This window comes from Morchella importuna, assembly GCF_003444635.1.
Source record: "Morchella importuna strain M04M26 chromosome Unknown Morimp01GS065, whole genome shotgun sequence".
Taxonomy (NCBI): Eukaryota; Fungi; Ascomycota; class Pezizomycetes; order Pezizales; family Morchellaceae; genus Morchella; species Morchella importuna.
The window spans coordinates 3,077-18,299 of NW_025763461.1; the positions used below are offsets into that span (position 1 = coordinate 3,077).

General features: G+C 44.7%; 3 protein-coding genes across 3 annotated transcripts; 1 reads left to right on the top strand and 2 right to left on the bottom strand.

The window, feature by feature from the left end:
• Positions 1–233: 233 nt before the first annotated feature.
• On the bottom strand, positions 234–768 carry LAJ45_11338 (uncharacterized protein; the record flags this gene model as incomplete). Its single annotated transcript, XM_046120847.1, has 2 exons — positions 234–370; positions 429–768. The coding sequence occupies 2 exons, from the start codon at positions 766–768 to the stop codon at positions 234–236; spliced, it is 477 nt and encodes a 158-aa protein (XP_045965934.1).
• A 4,968-nt stretch (positions 769–5,736) lies between these two features.
• LAJ45_11339 (uncharacterized protein) lies at positions 5,737–6,413 on the bottom strand (the record flags this gene model as incomplete). Its single annotated transcript, XM_046120848.1, has 3 exons — positions 5,737–5,930; positions 5,984–6,226; positions 6,278–6,413. 3 exons carry the CDS (start codon positions 6,411–6,413, stop codon positions 5,737–5,739), a joined length of 573 nt encoding a protein of 190 aa, XP_045965935.1.
• Positions 6,414–13,794: 7,381 nt separating this feature from the next.
• Positions 13,795–14,229, top strand: LAJ45_11340 (uncharacterized protein; the record flags this gene model as incomplete). The annotated part of the gene is made up of 2 exons (XM_046120849.1): positions 13,795–13,845; positions 13,894–14,229. 2 exons carry the CDS (start codon positions 13,795–13,797, stop codon positions 14,227–14,229), a joined length of 387 nt encoding a protein of 128 aa, XP_045965936.1.
• Between the last annotated feature and the right edge of the window lie 994 nt (positions 14,230–15,223).

Consider the following 15,223-nt stretch of genomic DNA (forward strand, 5'->3'; position numbering starts at 1 on the left):
TCAACAGGTTAACCCTTTCAACTTGACATAGGCCTTCTGGGCGGGTCGCACTATCGATCGATCGAACTTGATGAATTAGTCGTACACTTGACCAAATTGAAGTCTTAATCAACAGATGGTACAGAAAACACGAAACACAGAAACTGTTTACACGAGACCTTTTGAAACCGAATACCTTATTTTGAATTATGATGAAACAAACTAATTCGGTTTCCAACAGCGGATACCATCCCCTATTCCTCCATGATGCCCTCCCATTCGGTCTCCTCCTTCTCCTGTGCCATCTGCTCCTCGGCCCCTTCCTCCTCGGTATCCTCCTCGGTATCCCCCCCAGTTGTCTCCATCGTGGATGATCCATTGTCGGTATCATCTAAAGGGCACTATTAGCTGGTGTACTTCCCAGAGAACTTTGAAAAAGTAGGTTTTACCAGACATGAGCACAGGTTTTGTCTGTATCATGTGTTTGACAAGAGCCAATTCACGAGTAGGTTCCTCCATCAGCCACTCATTCATCTCAATCTTCCTCCTGGTTTCATCTCTTTGGCCTTTCTCCCATCTGAGCGCCCAATCAAGAACCAACACTTCCTCTGCGTAGTTGTCCGACTTAAAGTGCAAAGAATTATATCTCGCAATGTGGAGCTGGCCCTGTAGTTCGAAGAATGCCTTAACGTGTTGGGCAAGCTCCTTATTGAGATCTGCAATGCGTTCCTGTAGCCTGTCGACCCTGCGTTGGTAGGTGACTACCATAGATTCATCGAGTAAGACCATGATGATTCTGTCGATGAAAAGGAAGGATGATACTCGGTAAGGTTGATGTTGGAGGAAGGAAGACGAGGAGAGTTGAAACTTCTTAAATAGCGAGCTACGCTGGTGCCAAGAGAAACTATCTTGGCTCTCCTTCCGACCCTGGAACGATAACTTAAAGCAAAACACGGGTATCCCACATTCTATATATTGCGATCGATGCTAGCCCCATAAACACCCCATACATCGCAACAAGATACATGTAGTCAAGCTAGGTAAAACTCGATTGCTCATATTGGGGTCCGAACGGGTATTCCTATAAGGCTGATAGGCAGACGAAAAGCATTATTTAAACCTCATGTCTCAAATAAGCCCAGATTTGGCTTGTTTTGGGCGTATGTAGGTGTGATCGGTGCTCAGAAACCCGCATAAATCACATTTTATTAAGGGTTTTCCTAGTAATAAGGCTCATCAAGAGGTATGAATTACGGAAAGGAAATCTGTAAGGTCTGGAGCGCAAAATTAAGGTTTTGTGGGTTAGGGTTAGGCACTTACTTGTAGAAAATATCAAGCCGTCTACGCCTGCTCATCTCCATCACCTCGACCACCTCCGTACCTTCTACCCCGATCCCCCCCACCCCAAATTACCATCAGGGTTATCATCAAGGCGCTAATAAGCGAATTGAACAGCGATTAATCCAGCAGCAGCGAATCCAACAGCAGCATCAAATCGAGTATCAAATCCAGTACCAATACGACACCAAATCGAGTACCAAGTTCAACAAATTGATGTTAATGTGCAGGCATGCAGGTAGGCAGGTAGGTACGTGCACTGGCGAGGAAGCTGGTTCATATGTATATAATGTCAAATTAAACTTATCGGATATCATAAAGGATGGGGTTAGGGTTCAAATATCGTTTCTTGGCGATGGGGCCCAAAAAATCCAAAAGGGGTTGGACCAAACATTGCAGGCAGCGACATGCACTAACATACCGAACTCATCCACAATATGGCATTTAAGGTGGAATTAACTGGGTTTAGCATTGACTGGAGCTGGAATCGATCACGGGAAAGACTCACCTACAGATTTGCATTGGCGGTGGCTAAGCGGAGATGGAATGAGTTGAGATTATTATTTACTAAAAGAACTAGATGGAGAAACTAGCTATGGCCAACGGTGAGATCTGACCACAGAATAGCTAAGGGCAAATCAAAACTAATTAAAATATTTAAGATTGTCAATTTCCTACTACACGTAGATTCTCATTTGGAGGGGGGTCTCGCGGTCGCGAGGTGGCACACCCCTAGTCTATTATCTATTAACGATTTTTGAAACGATTGGGTAACTATATATGTGATTGGTTGAGAGCGAAGAACCCTAACTAACGCACCAAAAATCTGGAATGGGCTTCAAACCTGACACTAATATACCCGGTATGGGGGGATTAATTATGCTACGGGAGATGGGGCTGGAAATTGAGAGGGAGTAAGTACTATAGGTGGAAAGTAGAATAACAATGGCCTGGATTGACTGGGAATATCAATTAACTACTATAGGTGAGCAACTACGTGCATTGGAGATGGGAAGTACACGTGCACAGAGGTGGGAGAATTTCTCGAGCAGGAGTAAGATCTCGCGGTCGCGCGGGGGCAAATACTAGTATAATTGTAAGACTGGGGGATGCGGATGGGTGTAGTATTTTAGGTCCCTAGCATTTTTGAACTTAGTGAAATTTTCGGCTCTAGTCCAAATAAAATACACTTTATTGCAGTTTTAAATGTATACTTAATATGTGAATAACACATAGCATAGGCGGTAACTCATGCACTTATTACTCAAAGTTATCAGAGTTCGATCCCCCCTAACCCCATATTTAATTTTTGCCGCTGCTAATAAAGAATATCATTTAGTAATTCCTTTTTTTGTGTTGGGTAGGATATGTGTAAGGTTAAGTAATAAAGCGAACTTATCGATTCGTTTACCGCTTCGTTTCCCCATACTAATTTGATTCGTTTACCAATACACATTTACGGTGATGCATTTCCGCATTATGAAAATTGGATGCATTTACTGATTCATTTCTAAAACTGGTAGAGCGACAGCCATCTGGATTTGGCATCCAAATACAGTGCACAACTAGATAAAAATCTATTAGGAAGGAAGGAATTGGAAAAGGCAATAGAGGAAGAGGGCAAGAAGAGGAATGCAGCGAGTACCCCTCAAAAGCCCACCATTACCCAAGAACCCGCGACTCCAACTCCTAAAAATCAAACATCACGGAAAAATTGCCAAAGGAGAGTCAAGACTACAACACCTCAAGCATTTTTAGAACCCGAAGACTCTTACCTTGATGAAAACCTATTACCACTTGTGTCAAATGCGGGCAGTGGATCTGCGGCGAGGTCTTGATAAAGTTTGGCTAAGAGACCCCCCGGAATTTCACTTCATTCAAGGAGATAGATTAAAGGTACTCAGTCCACACCCTCAATATTTCCTTTAAATATCTCTAATATCATTCCTCTCATATGGATTTTAACCAATAAAAAGTATGTGTTCTCGCATCGTTGAAACTAGGCTTTATTCTTGTAGTATTAGTATTTCTTACTTTTGTAACCAAAATGGTCAAGGAGGGAAAGTGAGACAATTCAGTACCCTCATCCTGGTGATATGCGATTTCCCCATGATATACGTTACCTAGTATAATGGTAACCATCTATCATATAATCGATGTTACTAGTGTTGGATCCTAGGTGCTCCCAGAAATACATTTGTGTTAGTTCAAATGTATTATTACAACTCCTATTGGTGTCTGTCTTGCGTTTCTATTGTTCCGTCCGCTTACTGTACACACTAGTGATGAGCACGAGACGAGAATAAATACAAGACGAGACGAGACAAGACTTGAACTTTGTTTAGTTAAAGTGCAAGACGTCTCGAGACTTTGTCTCAAGACCAGCCACAACCACAAGACAAATTGCATGCAATTAATGAATTAAACGAAAAAGAAAAGAAAAAAAAACCTACAAGACAAGACAAAACAAGACAAGACGGAGACCCTGCGCGACGAGACGAGTGAAGATTAAGCCAGGTCTCGTCTCGTCTCATCTCGTGCCCATCACTAGTACACATTAGATCTATTCGTAGTACTCGGAGGTAAGAGTGCAAGGTCCCGGCTGTTGAATTGTGGTATTACTGTCAAATGTGTCGTTATTTAACTGTTATTACTACTGATCTGTCCGTAGTCCGTTGGAGGATACCTTCAAACAGACCGTCACTTTGCAAAGATTCGCGTTCCACGAATGCTCAAGCCTAGAAGAATCTATAGACAAATATTTGCGGGTAATCAGTATTCGTGATCCCACCAGGATGTCCCGTGTCACGACCTGTGTCACGGCAATCACTATGATTCTTGTACCATTTCTTGTGGTTGAGTGGATAACCCCATCGTAAACACCTTTATGCCGGACTTGACCAGCCCAAGCGATAAAACGTCATAAAACAAGCTGGTGCTCTGGGTTTGACTCTCAGTACTAGGCAAGACCCGGACAATAAAGAGTAATCGAAGTTTATCGAGTGATATCAGGTGAATAAAGCGAGTGATAGACTATGACCGAATTTCCCTCGGGGTTGAAAGGCAATATATTTATAACACAAAATATCTTGGGTTAGGTTATATTGATGGTGAGTTGTACAGAAAAGATAAACCGTGTTCCTAATAGTCGTCATAATACAAGATGTTGACAGTGTTCTATGACCGGGCAAAATCTGTTGGTTAGGCTACTTTGTTAGAAGGCTTGTGTAGGTTCTGATAAATTTGTCCCATCAAGTACAGAACGGGCACGTGAATGTATAAAACACATACTTCACGGGTGCCGCCAACACGCAGTTATTTCTAGATATGCTATTCCCACGTAGTGGTAGTCCTTGTTCACAACGGCCAAGTCCGGATTATAGATATCTGTATATGCATTGGCAGTGCCTCCAGACTGGACAGACCTATATGGTTGTGGTCTATGTAGTCCTTGATGTCCTCAGAACTGTAGATATATATCGAGTCGTGAGTGATCACTCGGTTTTGGGAGTGTTAAATTTTTTTTTGATTTATTACTTATACGCAACATTAGAGTTATGGTGATATCACACTAGAGCATTGAGCCTCTCGCGTGCTTCTATATGATTCTGGTTTATCTAGTCCTTGATTTTGACAGCTAGGACAATAGATATATATGAAGTCATAAGTAATCACTCGGTTTTGGCAACAACCAAAAAGTATTCTCACCCAACTGAGGACGCTACCCGCCGGCATGATATCATCATACGGCCAACCCCGCTCACAGACAGATAGTGACTTATAGATAAGTAGCCTATTTAGAGTTATCATAGAAAATGACTGCTCATATCACAAACGATGTGTAGCACTGGAGGTTCGGCACCCTCATCGATATGTATACTCGATTTTTCAACAATATACTCAACTAAATAAATTTATTCAATCATCAATTAAAAGCTCGAAAGTACTATTAATATAAGTTCTCAAAAATAATAGGTCGCAAGTGGCCAATGAAAACCGTAGCGGCCACGCAATCCGGCCACCAAAGGATGACGATAGGAAGAAAGATACTTTTCGAGTCTCTAGTATTTCTTTATTATAACTGATCTTTTCTGTTGCCACCCCGTGATCCGTCGTGGCCGAGAGATCATTGCGTTCAAGTGCCTGTTGCGTCCTATTATTTTTGACAACCCGTAATATAATATATACATTTCGTGATGAAGAGATTTCGAGATGGGTGGGCACTACTATTCAATCGACCAGAAGCGAACTAGAATTTAGTGCTGTCCAGCGGACGCTGGGATGGCGCAATTAAATTGAATCTGGTTCATGAAGCGATATTTATTTTAATAGCAATTTAAAAAAACAGTATCGTGCTGCGCGTGTGTAATGACCAAATGAAAATATTGACTATTCCACTAGTTCAGTTCCTCCAAACAACTATGCCAGCAACTCAGCGGGATCGAAGAGCTCATCAGAGTCGGTACTGACTTCGTCCTCTGAGCCGTCGTCGGATTCCTCAGAGCTCTCGGATGTTTCAGATTGGTTCCAGCCCATTTCGTCGATACCATCAGATTCAGATTCCTCCTCACCAGGACTAAGTATTTGATCTTTTTCGTCGACAAATGTCTCCCCTGTATGATTCTTAGCTGACGAGCCTATAAAATTAGGGAAGGAACAGACTTACCAAGTGGGTATTTACCAACAGCGATAGAGAGAATTCTGCGATATTTCATGTTCTGTTTTCTAAGTCTGTAGACTGAAACAAGGGCCATATGCAATTCCTGCCGTAGCTCTCTGAATTGTTCAGATCTGTGGTGCTTTGCTTTTTTGACCTTTTTGTGACTGCGAGTGAGCTCTTTAGTCAGAGTAGCAATTGTCTTCTGTTGACGATAGTGCACAATGAGGAACTTTTTCCAGAACATTCCGCCTTCCGGGGGTTAGAGATGGTCGTGGTGGTCTTGTATAGCTTTAACTGTACTGGAGCTAGGCTCGGGAGAGGCTTTAGGGCGTTTGCCTGCAGCGCGAGAGGACGAGCCCTGGCTAAGACGAGGTTGAGGAGAAGGCTCTGTCGCACGGATAGTTGCATTCAAGAGAGGAGTAGAGTTCGAATCCATGGTTGTAGTATGGGTGTTGTCGGTGTTGTGATACTGAGGATGGATGTGGGAGCGAAGGGGAGAGAGGAATGGGCGCATTTAAATACAGGTGAGAAGGGAATTAGGTGTCCGGAGTATCTTGCCTTTTCTTCTTTGTCGAGTATACTTATCCTGATGGCTACGATAGTTGGACACATTGTGTTTTGCGAACAGATATTCCCTTGCTCAACATCCTAGTTTGCCTTGTGTGTTAATAGAGATGAGAGGTATGCTTGTCCTCTGGGTACCCTCTTCCGCTGCTAGCCCGGAGGCAGTATGTGGCCTTGTGTCTAGATACAGTTGTCTGTATCTGCCACCACAAACTGTTTAAGCTTAAATAAGGATGGTACGCGCCCGAGGGATATCATGATATGGCCCGCCCCGTTAGCAGACAGGTCGTGACAGATAGATGGGTAACCCGTTTGCTGATATTAGATGAAATACCTCACCGGTTCGCAGATATAGATACCACTTGTATAAACCACTAATCAGTCTCAGAGGTCTATGCGCTAACAAGAAGATGTTCTATCCAATTGAGATGGCCGAACTGACCAGATACTAGTTCGATATTACAAACTATTCAGATATTATTGACGGTAATGGATATCCCTATCAACAAGGACACTGTTGTGCCAAAAAAAAGCAGGAGGTCCTCGCAAACATGCCCATCTTAATTACAGCGACCTCCATGCAATTAATGAATTAAACAAAAAAAGAATTACAGCGACCTTGCTGATTATGTAAGGGGCCGGGGTAGTATCGTTTCCTTGACGCCGGACACTGTATAATAACCAAACAAACTGGTAGACAACGCCAGCTATCTCTCTGCAGTCTATAGAAATGAATCAGTTTATGAATAAATTTTGTAAGCGAATATTTTGGTGTGGGATGCGTCGTTGGAAATATGCTACTTGATGCCCTATCTGATGCCCGCCAAAATCCTATCGTACAATTATTGGGATGTAGACAGGTAAATTATCTGCCCCCGCCAGTTAACCGGGAGTGAAACATGGCCTCTTTGAAGATTTCCTGTTTATCTACATGTCCTCAGAGGAAGGTAAAGGTGATACCGCCGGCTCAAGCTTCCCAATCTGGTTAGACACAGAGGTAACTTTCGAATTTCCCCTCCACTCCCACTACATAGCTCTAATAGCAGTTACATCTCGGATTATAGTGTAGTGGATAGGTCCTGTATAAGCGCATATATGCATGCAGGTACAATCCATACTGCATGCTTATTTTTTATTCAACTCATTAATATTACCTCTATGGGAGGGTAAAATATTATGGTTGCGGACACCTGTAACCAGAGGACATTTGACATCAAACTTTGGGGGGTGATGACTTTCCAACCACCGCACCTAGATTTATTTTCTCTCTGTTAAATTATGCTTTAACCTCCGCTCTACATTATGACAGAGTCCAATCAATTTTATTGTTTATGGTTGTGGAGTTATTGAATTTCTAAAAGTTGGGCTTTTGGTAAGAGACCAAATGAATGTCGCCCAGAATTGCCTATTTTGGAAATAGTTCTAGCGCTTTATGCATTCAATCACCCGATTAGGCAATTCTCGGACTACCTTTTAATATCATTGATAGGTGTTGGCACGAAAGGGATACAGGTGTCCGCAACCATACTACATTGCTGGTATAAATGGGTATAATACTGTTTCGCTTTGCTCAGTCTTGGCGCTTTTTATATACAAAAACAGCCGGTTTCAAGCTCTGATAACTTCACAACTAGGATAGATATCAAAGATCTGTCGATGAAGGTAAGCTTCACCACTACTAACACGCTTTCATTGTACCGGTTTATTTTATGTTTTTGGCGGTAAAGTTATTAGCAATTGACTTTTTGTCACCTTTGGTTACTTTTAAGGCGTTACCCCGGCCCAGACCCGACCCTACCTTACAAGGCCCGCGGGTATTCGTATACCCCTGAACGAAGAACGTGAATTGGTGTATAGGAAGCGCCTCCTCGCGGCCACGCAACAGGATCATATGACTGACATGATTATAATTTTTTTTAAAGGGATATTGATATTATTTTGGGTTAGGGTTGTTGGTCACATGCAGTAGCCAACCAGCGAGGGATATAAGCTCTTACCCCCATATCCTTCACTTCGTTCAGGGCAAGACTAGTAGTGGACCACCTCGGGACCGCGAGGTTTTACTCCTATTCAAGAAACTCTCCTAGTTGAGAATCTCTCCCACCTCTAATGGCATCTCCGGTCATTAATTAATATTCCCCTTATCCATTCCGTGACCATATTCATCGTGCGCCACAGCCAGCCGGGGCCGGGTGGATATAAGTTCATAATTGAATTATTGATGCTGCGCTACTTCAGTCAATCCGAGGAATACTCTGTAGTACTTCCCATCTCCGACCAGGGCATCCTCTCTCTCCCTTTCCAGAGCCGATACTCCTCACTGCCGGTACTTACAGTAGCACACCTGCGACCGCTTTGTTCCTTTCAATGGCAGTTGGGATGGAATTTACCTGTTGAGGCAATTCTTGCTTTAGTAAACGTAACCCTTATATTTAGTGCAATTTCCCTTTGGTGGCAGCGTTACATTACCGATCATAATTAATTCAGTGATTAACACAGCGCCCTCTCTTGCTTAAGTACTATGAAACTCGGGCACTAACGAAGGGATAGTTATAAGTAAATATCGGATCCAAGGGGATATAAGAACTATTATCTATCGAAGGTGATTCAGGGGGAGCTGGGGAAAAGGCTAATTCATTATCAGATACAGTCACGGGCATTTCCTCTTCGATATCCGCTAGAGTTAAGAGATATTGAATTAAAGCTCCACTCATCCGATAGTTTTTCTCTATTATCAGAACTGGAATGGAACGCAACAAGAGGGCGGATATTAGGACTGTTTCCCCCATATATCTTCAAACCGAAAGAAGAACTGATATTTACATATGTAGACAGTAACTTCTCTATTGGCCGTTAGTATTCTTCGCTAAAGTTCTGAGTGTAGGATTAATCTCTACAAAGCTCTTAGCGATCTCTTCCTCTGGCTCAAGTCATCGGCGGTCAATCCCCAACCTCAAGCCTCGTTCATCTGGCCGGCATTTCGGTGAGATTTCTTTTTCAGACTATGAAATTTCTTAAGCACCTGCAGATATGCCTCCCCAGGCAAAAGCGATTTGATCTCCTTCAGCCAACCTTTCTTGGTTTTCTCCGAGCACTTCAATGCTTCTCAAATACGCGGGGTCCTCGATCCATTGTACCATGACCTCATTTCCCCGCGAGCCCAAGAGCGATCACGTTCAGGTTGGCTTGAATAGGAAATAGAGGCGGATATCGAATTGTATTGCCCGGATACGTTGATTGCGGACAAGGTCGTCAAACCTTTAAGCGGGGTCAAGATCGATGTGCAGACTTTTAACAATGCGGGGGCAATCTTGTTCCGAGAATCGGGCAGCAAAATATTCACGAGTATCATCTCATATCAGCATATTCTCATCCTCAATCCCCTACCCATCGCAAGCTCTTCTGAATCATACCGAACACTCCCCCCCCAGTTCGAGCTCCCACAAGGCACGCGAGCGCTTTTTAAGGAAAGCGAGCTCGCAGAGGGCACCGCGGGCTATTCCTGAGGAGCCCCCCCCCCCCCCCCAGCGCAAACCCACTCTACACCTTTCTTGGGCAGTGCGGCGCGGGCTTCTTCCTAGTCAGCGCGAGATCTCCCTTAGCTGTACAATCTCTCCCTAAACTCTTCTTTGGAAGTCGGGGTCTTTCTAGGCTCTTCCTATGCAGCGCGGGCGCTTTCTGAGCGGCGCGAGCTCTCCTGGCCTGAGCGGGCTTTTTTTCTGCATAGCGCAGGCTCGTCGGGTGCGGGGCGGCGCGGACTCTGCATCTAGTAAAGCGGTTAGTTAGGTATAATGCAAACCTCATCCAACGAGTTTAGTAATAACATTATGGGTAGCTAGCTTACGGGTTTTGACATTTCGGAGCCTGGATACCACAGCTATGCCCGCTTCACTAAATCTTAAGTCCGGCTGGAGGTGGTGTTTGCTTACCGCATACATTACGGGATGGTGGGTTAACGATAGACTAGGGACCGCGGCCGTTGGTTTTGCCTGAGAATGTCTTAACTCCGCCGCCTACATGAAATTATACGGTGACGGAAAGTAAATTTCAACGGCGACAACAGACCCGTCCAGGGCTGGTCCGTTGGATTGCATGTCATGATTATGCCAGAATCAGAATCAGAATCAGACTCGCGTCCCGTCACTAGCGCAGTCTGGCGACCAGTGCTAGTCGGACTGTAGCTGGACTGCAGTCGACTGCGGAACTTTTCAAGCAGCCAAGTCAGTTCCTCCAAAAAGTGGACGGACTGCATGCTGACAAAAAATGACAGGGTGATAATGTTACCCTGCGTTGATATGAAGAACCAGCATCTATGGCTGGGGACACCTTGAACCGGAGCATTTTCAACGTCAAGTGTTTCCAAGCTAATAACTTTCCACAACCACACCCTAAATTAATTCTCTCTCTGTAATTCGACTAGTCTTCACCTGCTCTATCACTCTACAGAGCCTAAATTAATTTAGCTATTCTGTGGGTGGAGTTATTAGAGATGGGGTCTGAGATGGGTGTCGCGGACCATGTTAATGGGTGTTGACGCAGGCAGTTAACTGCTTAGTGGAGGCGGTTAATGGCCGCGTATTTATTAACATACTGTTAATTCCTGGACCGAATGTTGCAATACCCCGGTTCAAGGCGTCCCCAGCCATACTTGCGAATTGTTTTTGGTAAACGACATAATTTAGGGATAAAATATGTACTTGTGGTGTTACTCGAGCTGTATATATATTGAGGGTGTTGAGTGTTTTATACAGATTGCAGCCAATTAACTAAACTACTTTTGGACATCCGGACAAATTTCATGCAGGACTCCATAGTCCTTACAGTCTATCCTCCTTTTGGACGGACTGGCTTGGCTGAAAAACTGCAGTCGACTGTAGTCCGCCGCAGTCCATTTAGTCCGTCCAAACTATTGCAACAGGACTGGCTTGGCACATTCGAGTACAACCGTCCAGTCTCGGGCTAGACGGGACTGAATCGTGCAGTCTACTTACCTTGCATGACTAGTCCACAGTCTGCCTGCGGTGTGACTATGGATTGCATGAAATTTGACCCTCGGGGCTGTATTGGGGCGTTACCTAAGTCGCGTTCTTGCTAGGTTGAGGCGGCCTTAACCTGGAGCTCATAGACAATATGTATCATCACAGTCAAAGAGAACTAAATTAATACCATAATGGTTCTGTATTGTATTCATTCACCTTTATAAGAATGGAAATCTATTTACTTACCATAAACATCATGATAAACAATACCACTAAACTGTTTTAGGCGATATGCAGTCCATAGTCCTTGAATTCCGTCCTCCCTTTGGACGGACTGGCTTGGCTGGAAAAACGCAGTCCATGCAGTCCGTTCTGACCGTCCACCGTCCTGGCCTGGCATACCTAGTCGACTACAGTTGACTGCAGTCAAACTGGACGATTGGCACTTCTCGGCTCTCGTTGCTACTCGTAATTTTTTTGCGTTTCCGGACTGGACTGGGTCCGCATATGGGCGTAAATCGTGCTTGACAACCATATTTTGGTGGTATGCGGACCCAGTCCAGTCCGGAAACGCAAAAAAATTACGAGTACACAGTTTGTGCTTACTAACAACCTCCCCCCTCTTCCTGTCGCTCCCAACCAATCAATCAGAGCCACAGCTCGTTATATCGACCTTAGCGTATTCTGATATATGTCTCCCGTCGCCGGTTGATATTGATCTGTGAATATCACCAGTATATTTTTAAGGTTATATTTTAGTCCGCGCATTTTAACGAAAGAAAAACCTTCGCGAATTTGGTGCGCCGGCATCTGTCTCGTGCCCAGCCTTCTTCTCCGTCTCGTACCCAGCCCAAATCACATGGCACCAAGGATCGTGCCTCTCGCTACTTGTGTCATAAAGCGCAGTGTAATTAACAGCCAATCAGACGAAGGCTGGGCAAGAGACAGCGCCGGCATTAGGTATGCGGGTTTGTAGATATGTACTAGGGTGTAGCGAAATGTGATCAGAATCTGATAAGACAATTACAAGTATTCACCGCAACATTCACTTATCAGATTCTGATCACTTACCCTCAACACCCGGTACAAGGCTCTGGGATTAAGTGAGTGAACGGATCCACACCAGGCAACACCCCATTTAGTTCACTCACTTAATGCCAGAGCCTTGTACTGTAGGGTGGTTGCTAGGCAGGGTTAGGGTTTCCACTCTCGACAAATCAGGGAGCTCTGGCGCGGCCTATTTTGGGGTGCTGACAAGAAAACAGCCATGTACCGGGGGTTATGGATTAGTCTGAAGAACCCTTTGTTGGCGTATGATTGGTTGAAGCTGCAGAAAATGATACTTGGCGCCAGAAAAGTACTTGAATAGGCTGCCCCCCATCTTTTGCAACGCAACCTCCGAGACTGCTGTTTGCACCCAGCTTCATCAGAAAATACTCCCCACAAGGGCTTATGAGCTCAAAATACTATCTAGGGGAAGCTGGGAGCCAGCGCTATTCTGCGGTTATTTTTTTTTGTATTTTTAGCAAAATATTTTGATTTTTGAGTGAAGATATATGAAAGTTCTTCAGACCTTTTTCCCCCATACAAATTTAGTGCGCTAATGCCAGACCTTGCCAGTGTGATCGATGATAATTGGTTGCGGATTTGTGGCTCCCATATAAAACCCCTGCATTTTCAACCAATGAAGCAGAGTTCTTCAGACTAAGGGTGAACACCCGGTACTCGCGTCTAGGATAAAGAACCAGAACATGCAAATGCCTAGTTTGTATGGCAGCTCAGCGCCACTCCATACAAATAATCCCTGCTTTCTCACTTGCATGTTCTGGTTCTTTTTCCCTGACGCGAGTAAGTAGTTTAGCAGGTGCCCCTGGCCACGCGGATATTCCTTCACTCGGACAGACCAAGACTCAGCGGTGGCGCTGGTGGGTGGGTCACCGTGGGTGGGAGGCAAGAGTGCATATTAGATATTAGACAGGTTTTGCAACGAAGTGCGAACTAGGTCCACAGGGGTGACGAATACGGGTTAATACCGCAGAAACTCGCCAACTTGATTATCTCCATGTAGGGATTTCTTCATTGATGATTGGCTTAAATGCAGAGATCAGCTTCAGATATTTTCTCGACAAGTTAGTTTTTGGTCAGATCACCTAGCAAAGTTCGTGAGTTTTAACGAGGTTTTGAAAAAAGTGTAGAGTAGGGAGGCCACTAAATTAAGTTTGCGCTAGTGAAATACATATAAAAAATTATTCACAATCCATCAACATCGCACACATGCAGTCTTCACAGTCTCTTCCACCTATAGGTGTTTTTTATAATCAATATGTAAGTATCTAATTCCTGTTACAAGCACTATTGCTAACATCTATACAGCCAGTGGACAGTTTTCAGAACTCTGCCGAGACGAACGCCGAGAGTTCCGCTCATCATACACAATCATCCGACTCCCAACCTATACAGAGTCTTGAAGGCATTGCTACTTTTCGGAACTCTGCCGAGATGCGCGCCGAGATGCGCGCCGAGCAACCAGGACAGAATTCTGCTTTTGTGAGGCAGGTAGGAACTTTGGAGGTCCGCTCATGTGAACCACCCGTGCCTGTTGTTGATGTTTTGAATGCTTTGATAGCAAAACAAACAGCGGTAGGTATACCTGGTAGCCCAGCTCGCGACCGCGCACGAGGTTACACTTTGGATATCAAGGACTTGTAACAGTAACAGTTCACTGGGGGCATTGGGCCCCCCGCATCCCCTCCTACCTCCTATGTACCTACTCTCCGCAGTTCACTCCCACACCGCCCAGCACCCCGACGCCCCGCGCTTAAAGCCGCCAGGTTACCGACCCTGTGGCTCTCGACGAATAAAGATATTCTCCCGGATGTTGCTCTTAGTCATCCCATAGCCAGCTTATCCCTTGGGCTGGTGAGACATACAGATTCCCTGACTTCCTCACTGGGGAACTACACTGGCATGCGGTGGCTAAGTGACCTTGCCTCTGTAAAAAGGATCATTTCCTCAATGGCGAAGTCACTCTGCCACACCCTAATCAGGAAGTCAGGGAATCTGCATGTCTCGCCAGCCCAAGGGATACCGTTAGTCATGGCCAGTTCTCGCCGAATCCACCCTTCAGCAGTAGTTCATTGGCTTGGAGATTCAGCTATCTCGGTTGCGATTGCCACGCGCGTGTAGCTAGTGAGGCTTTTGTTCTCTCATGCAGCTTAGGCCGTAGACTTTAGAGTGCGTCTCGGGTTCTATCTCCAGCACCAATACGTCCCATTTAATTTCCCACCTGCCATATTGCACACTTAGGATAATTAATAATACCCTAACTTTCTTTGTTTGTTCATCTACCATCAATATACTGTACAGTAATCACTTTTCTTCTTGAAATATTGTGCATTGTGTTCGGGGCTCCTAACAGCTGGCAACACCGACGAGATTCATCTCCTCATTTCCTCAAGTGTTGCTCACATTGCAAGTTTGATATTTCTTTTTTGTTTTTAATTTGCTTTTTTCGTTTCATTTCTTTTTTCGCGAAGGTAGCTGGCAATGCAGCTCCACTCAGGATCGAGGGATCTAAAAGGAGGACACCCCCTCTCTGGATCGGTACCCGCTCCATCGCTCCTACAATACCATCGAGAGACGGAACCTCGCCCGACTCAACCTAGAACCTCACAGATCTGATTCGAAGGCGAGTACACAACAC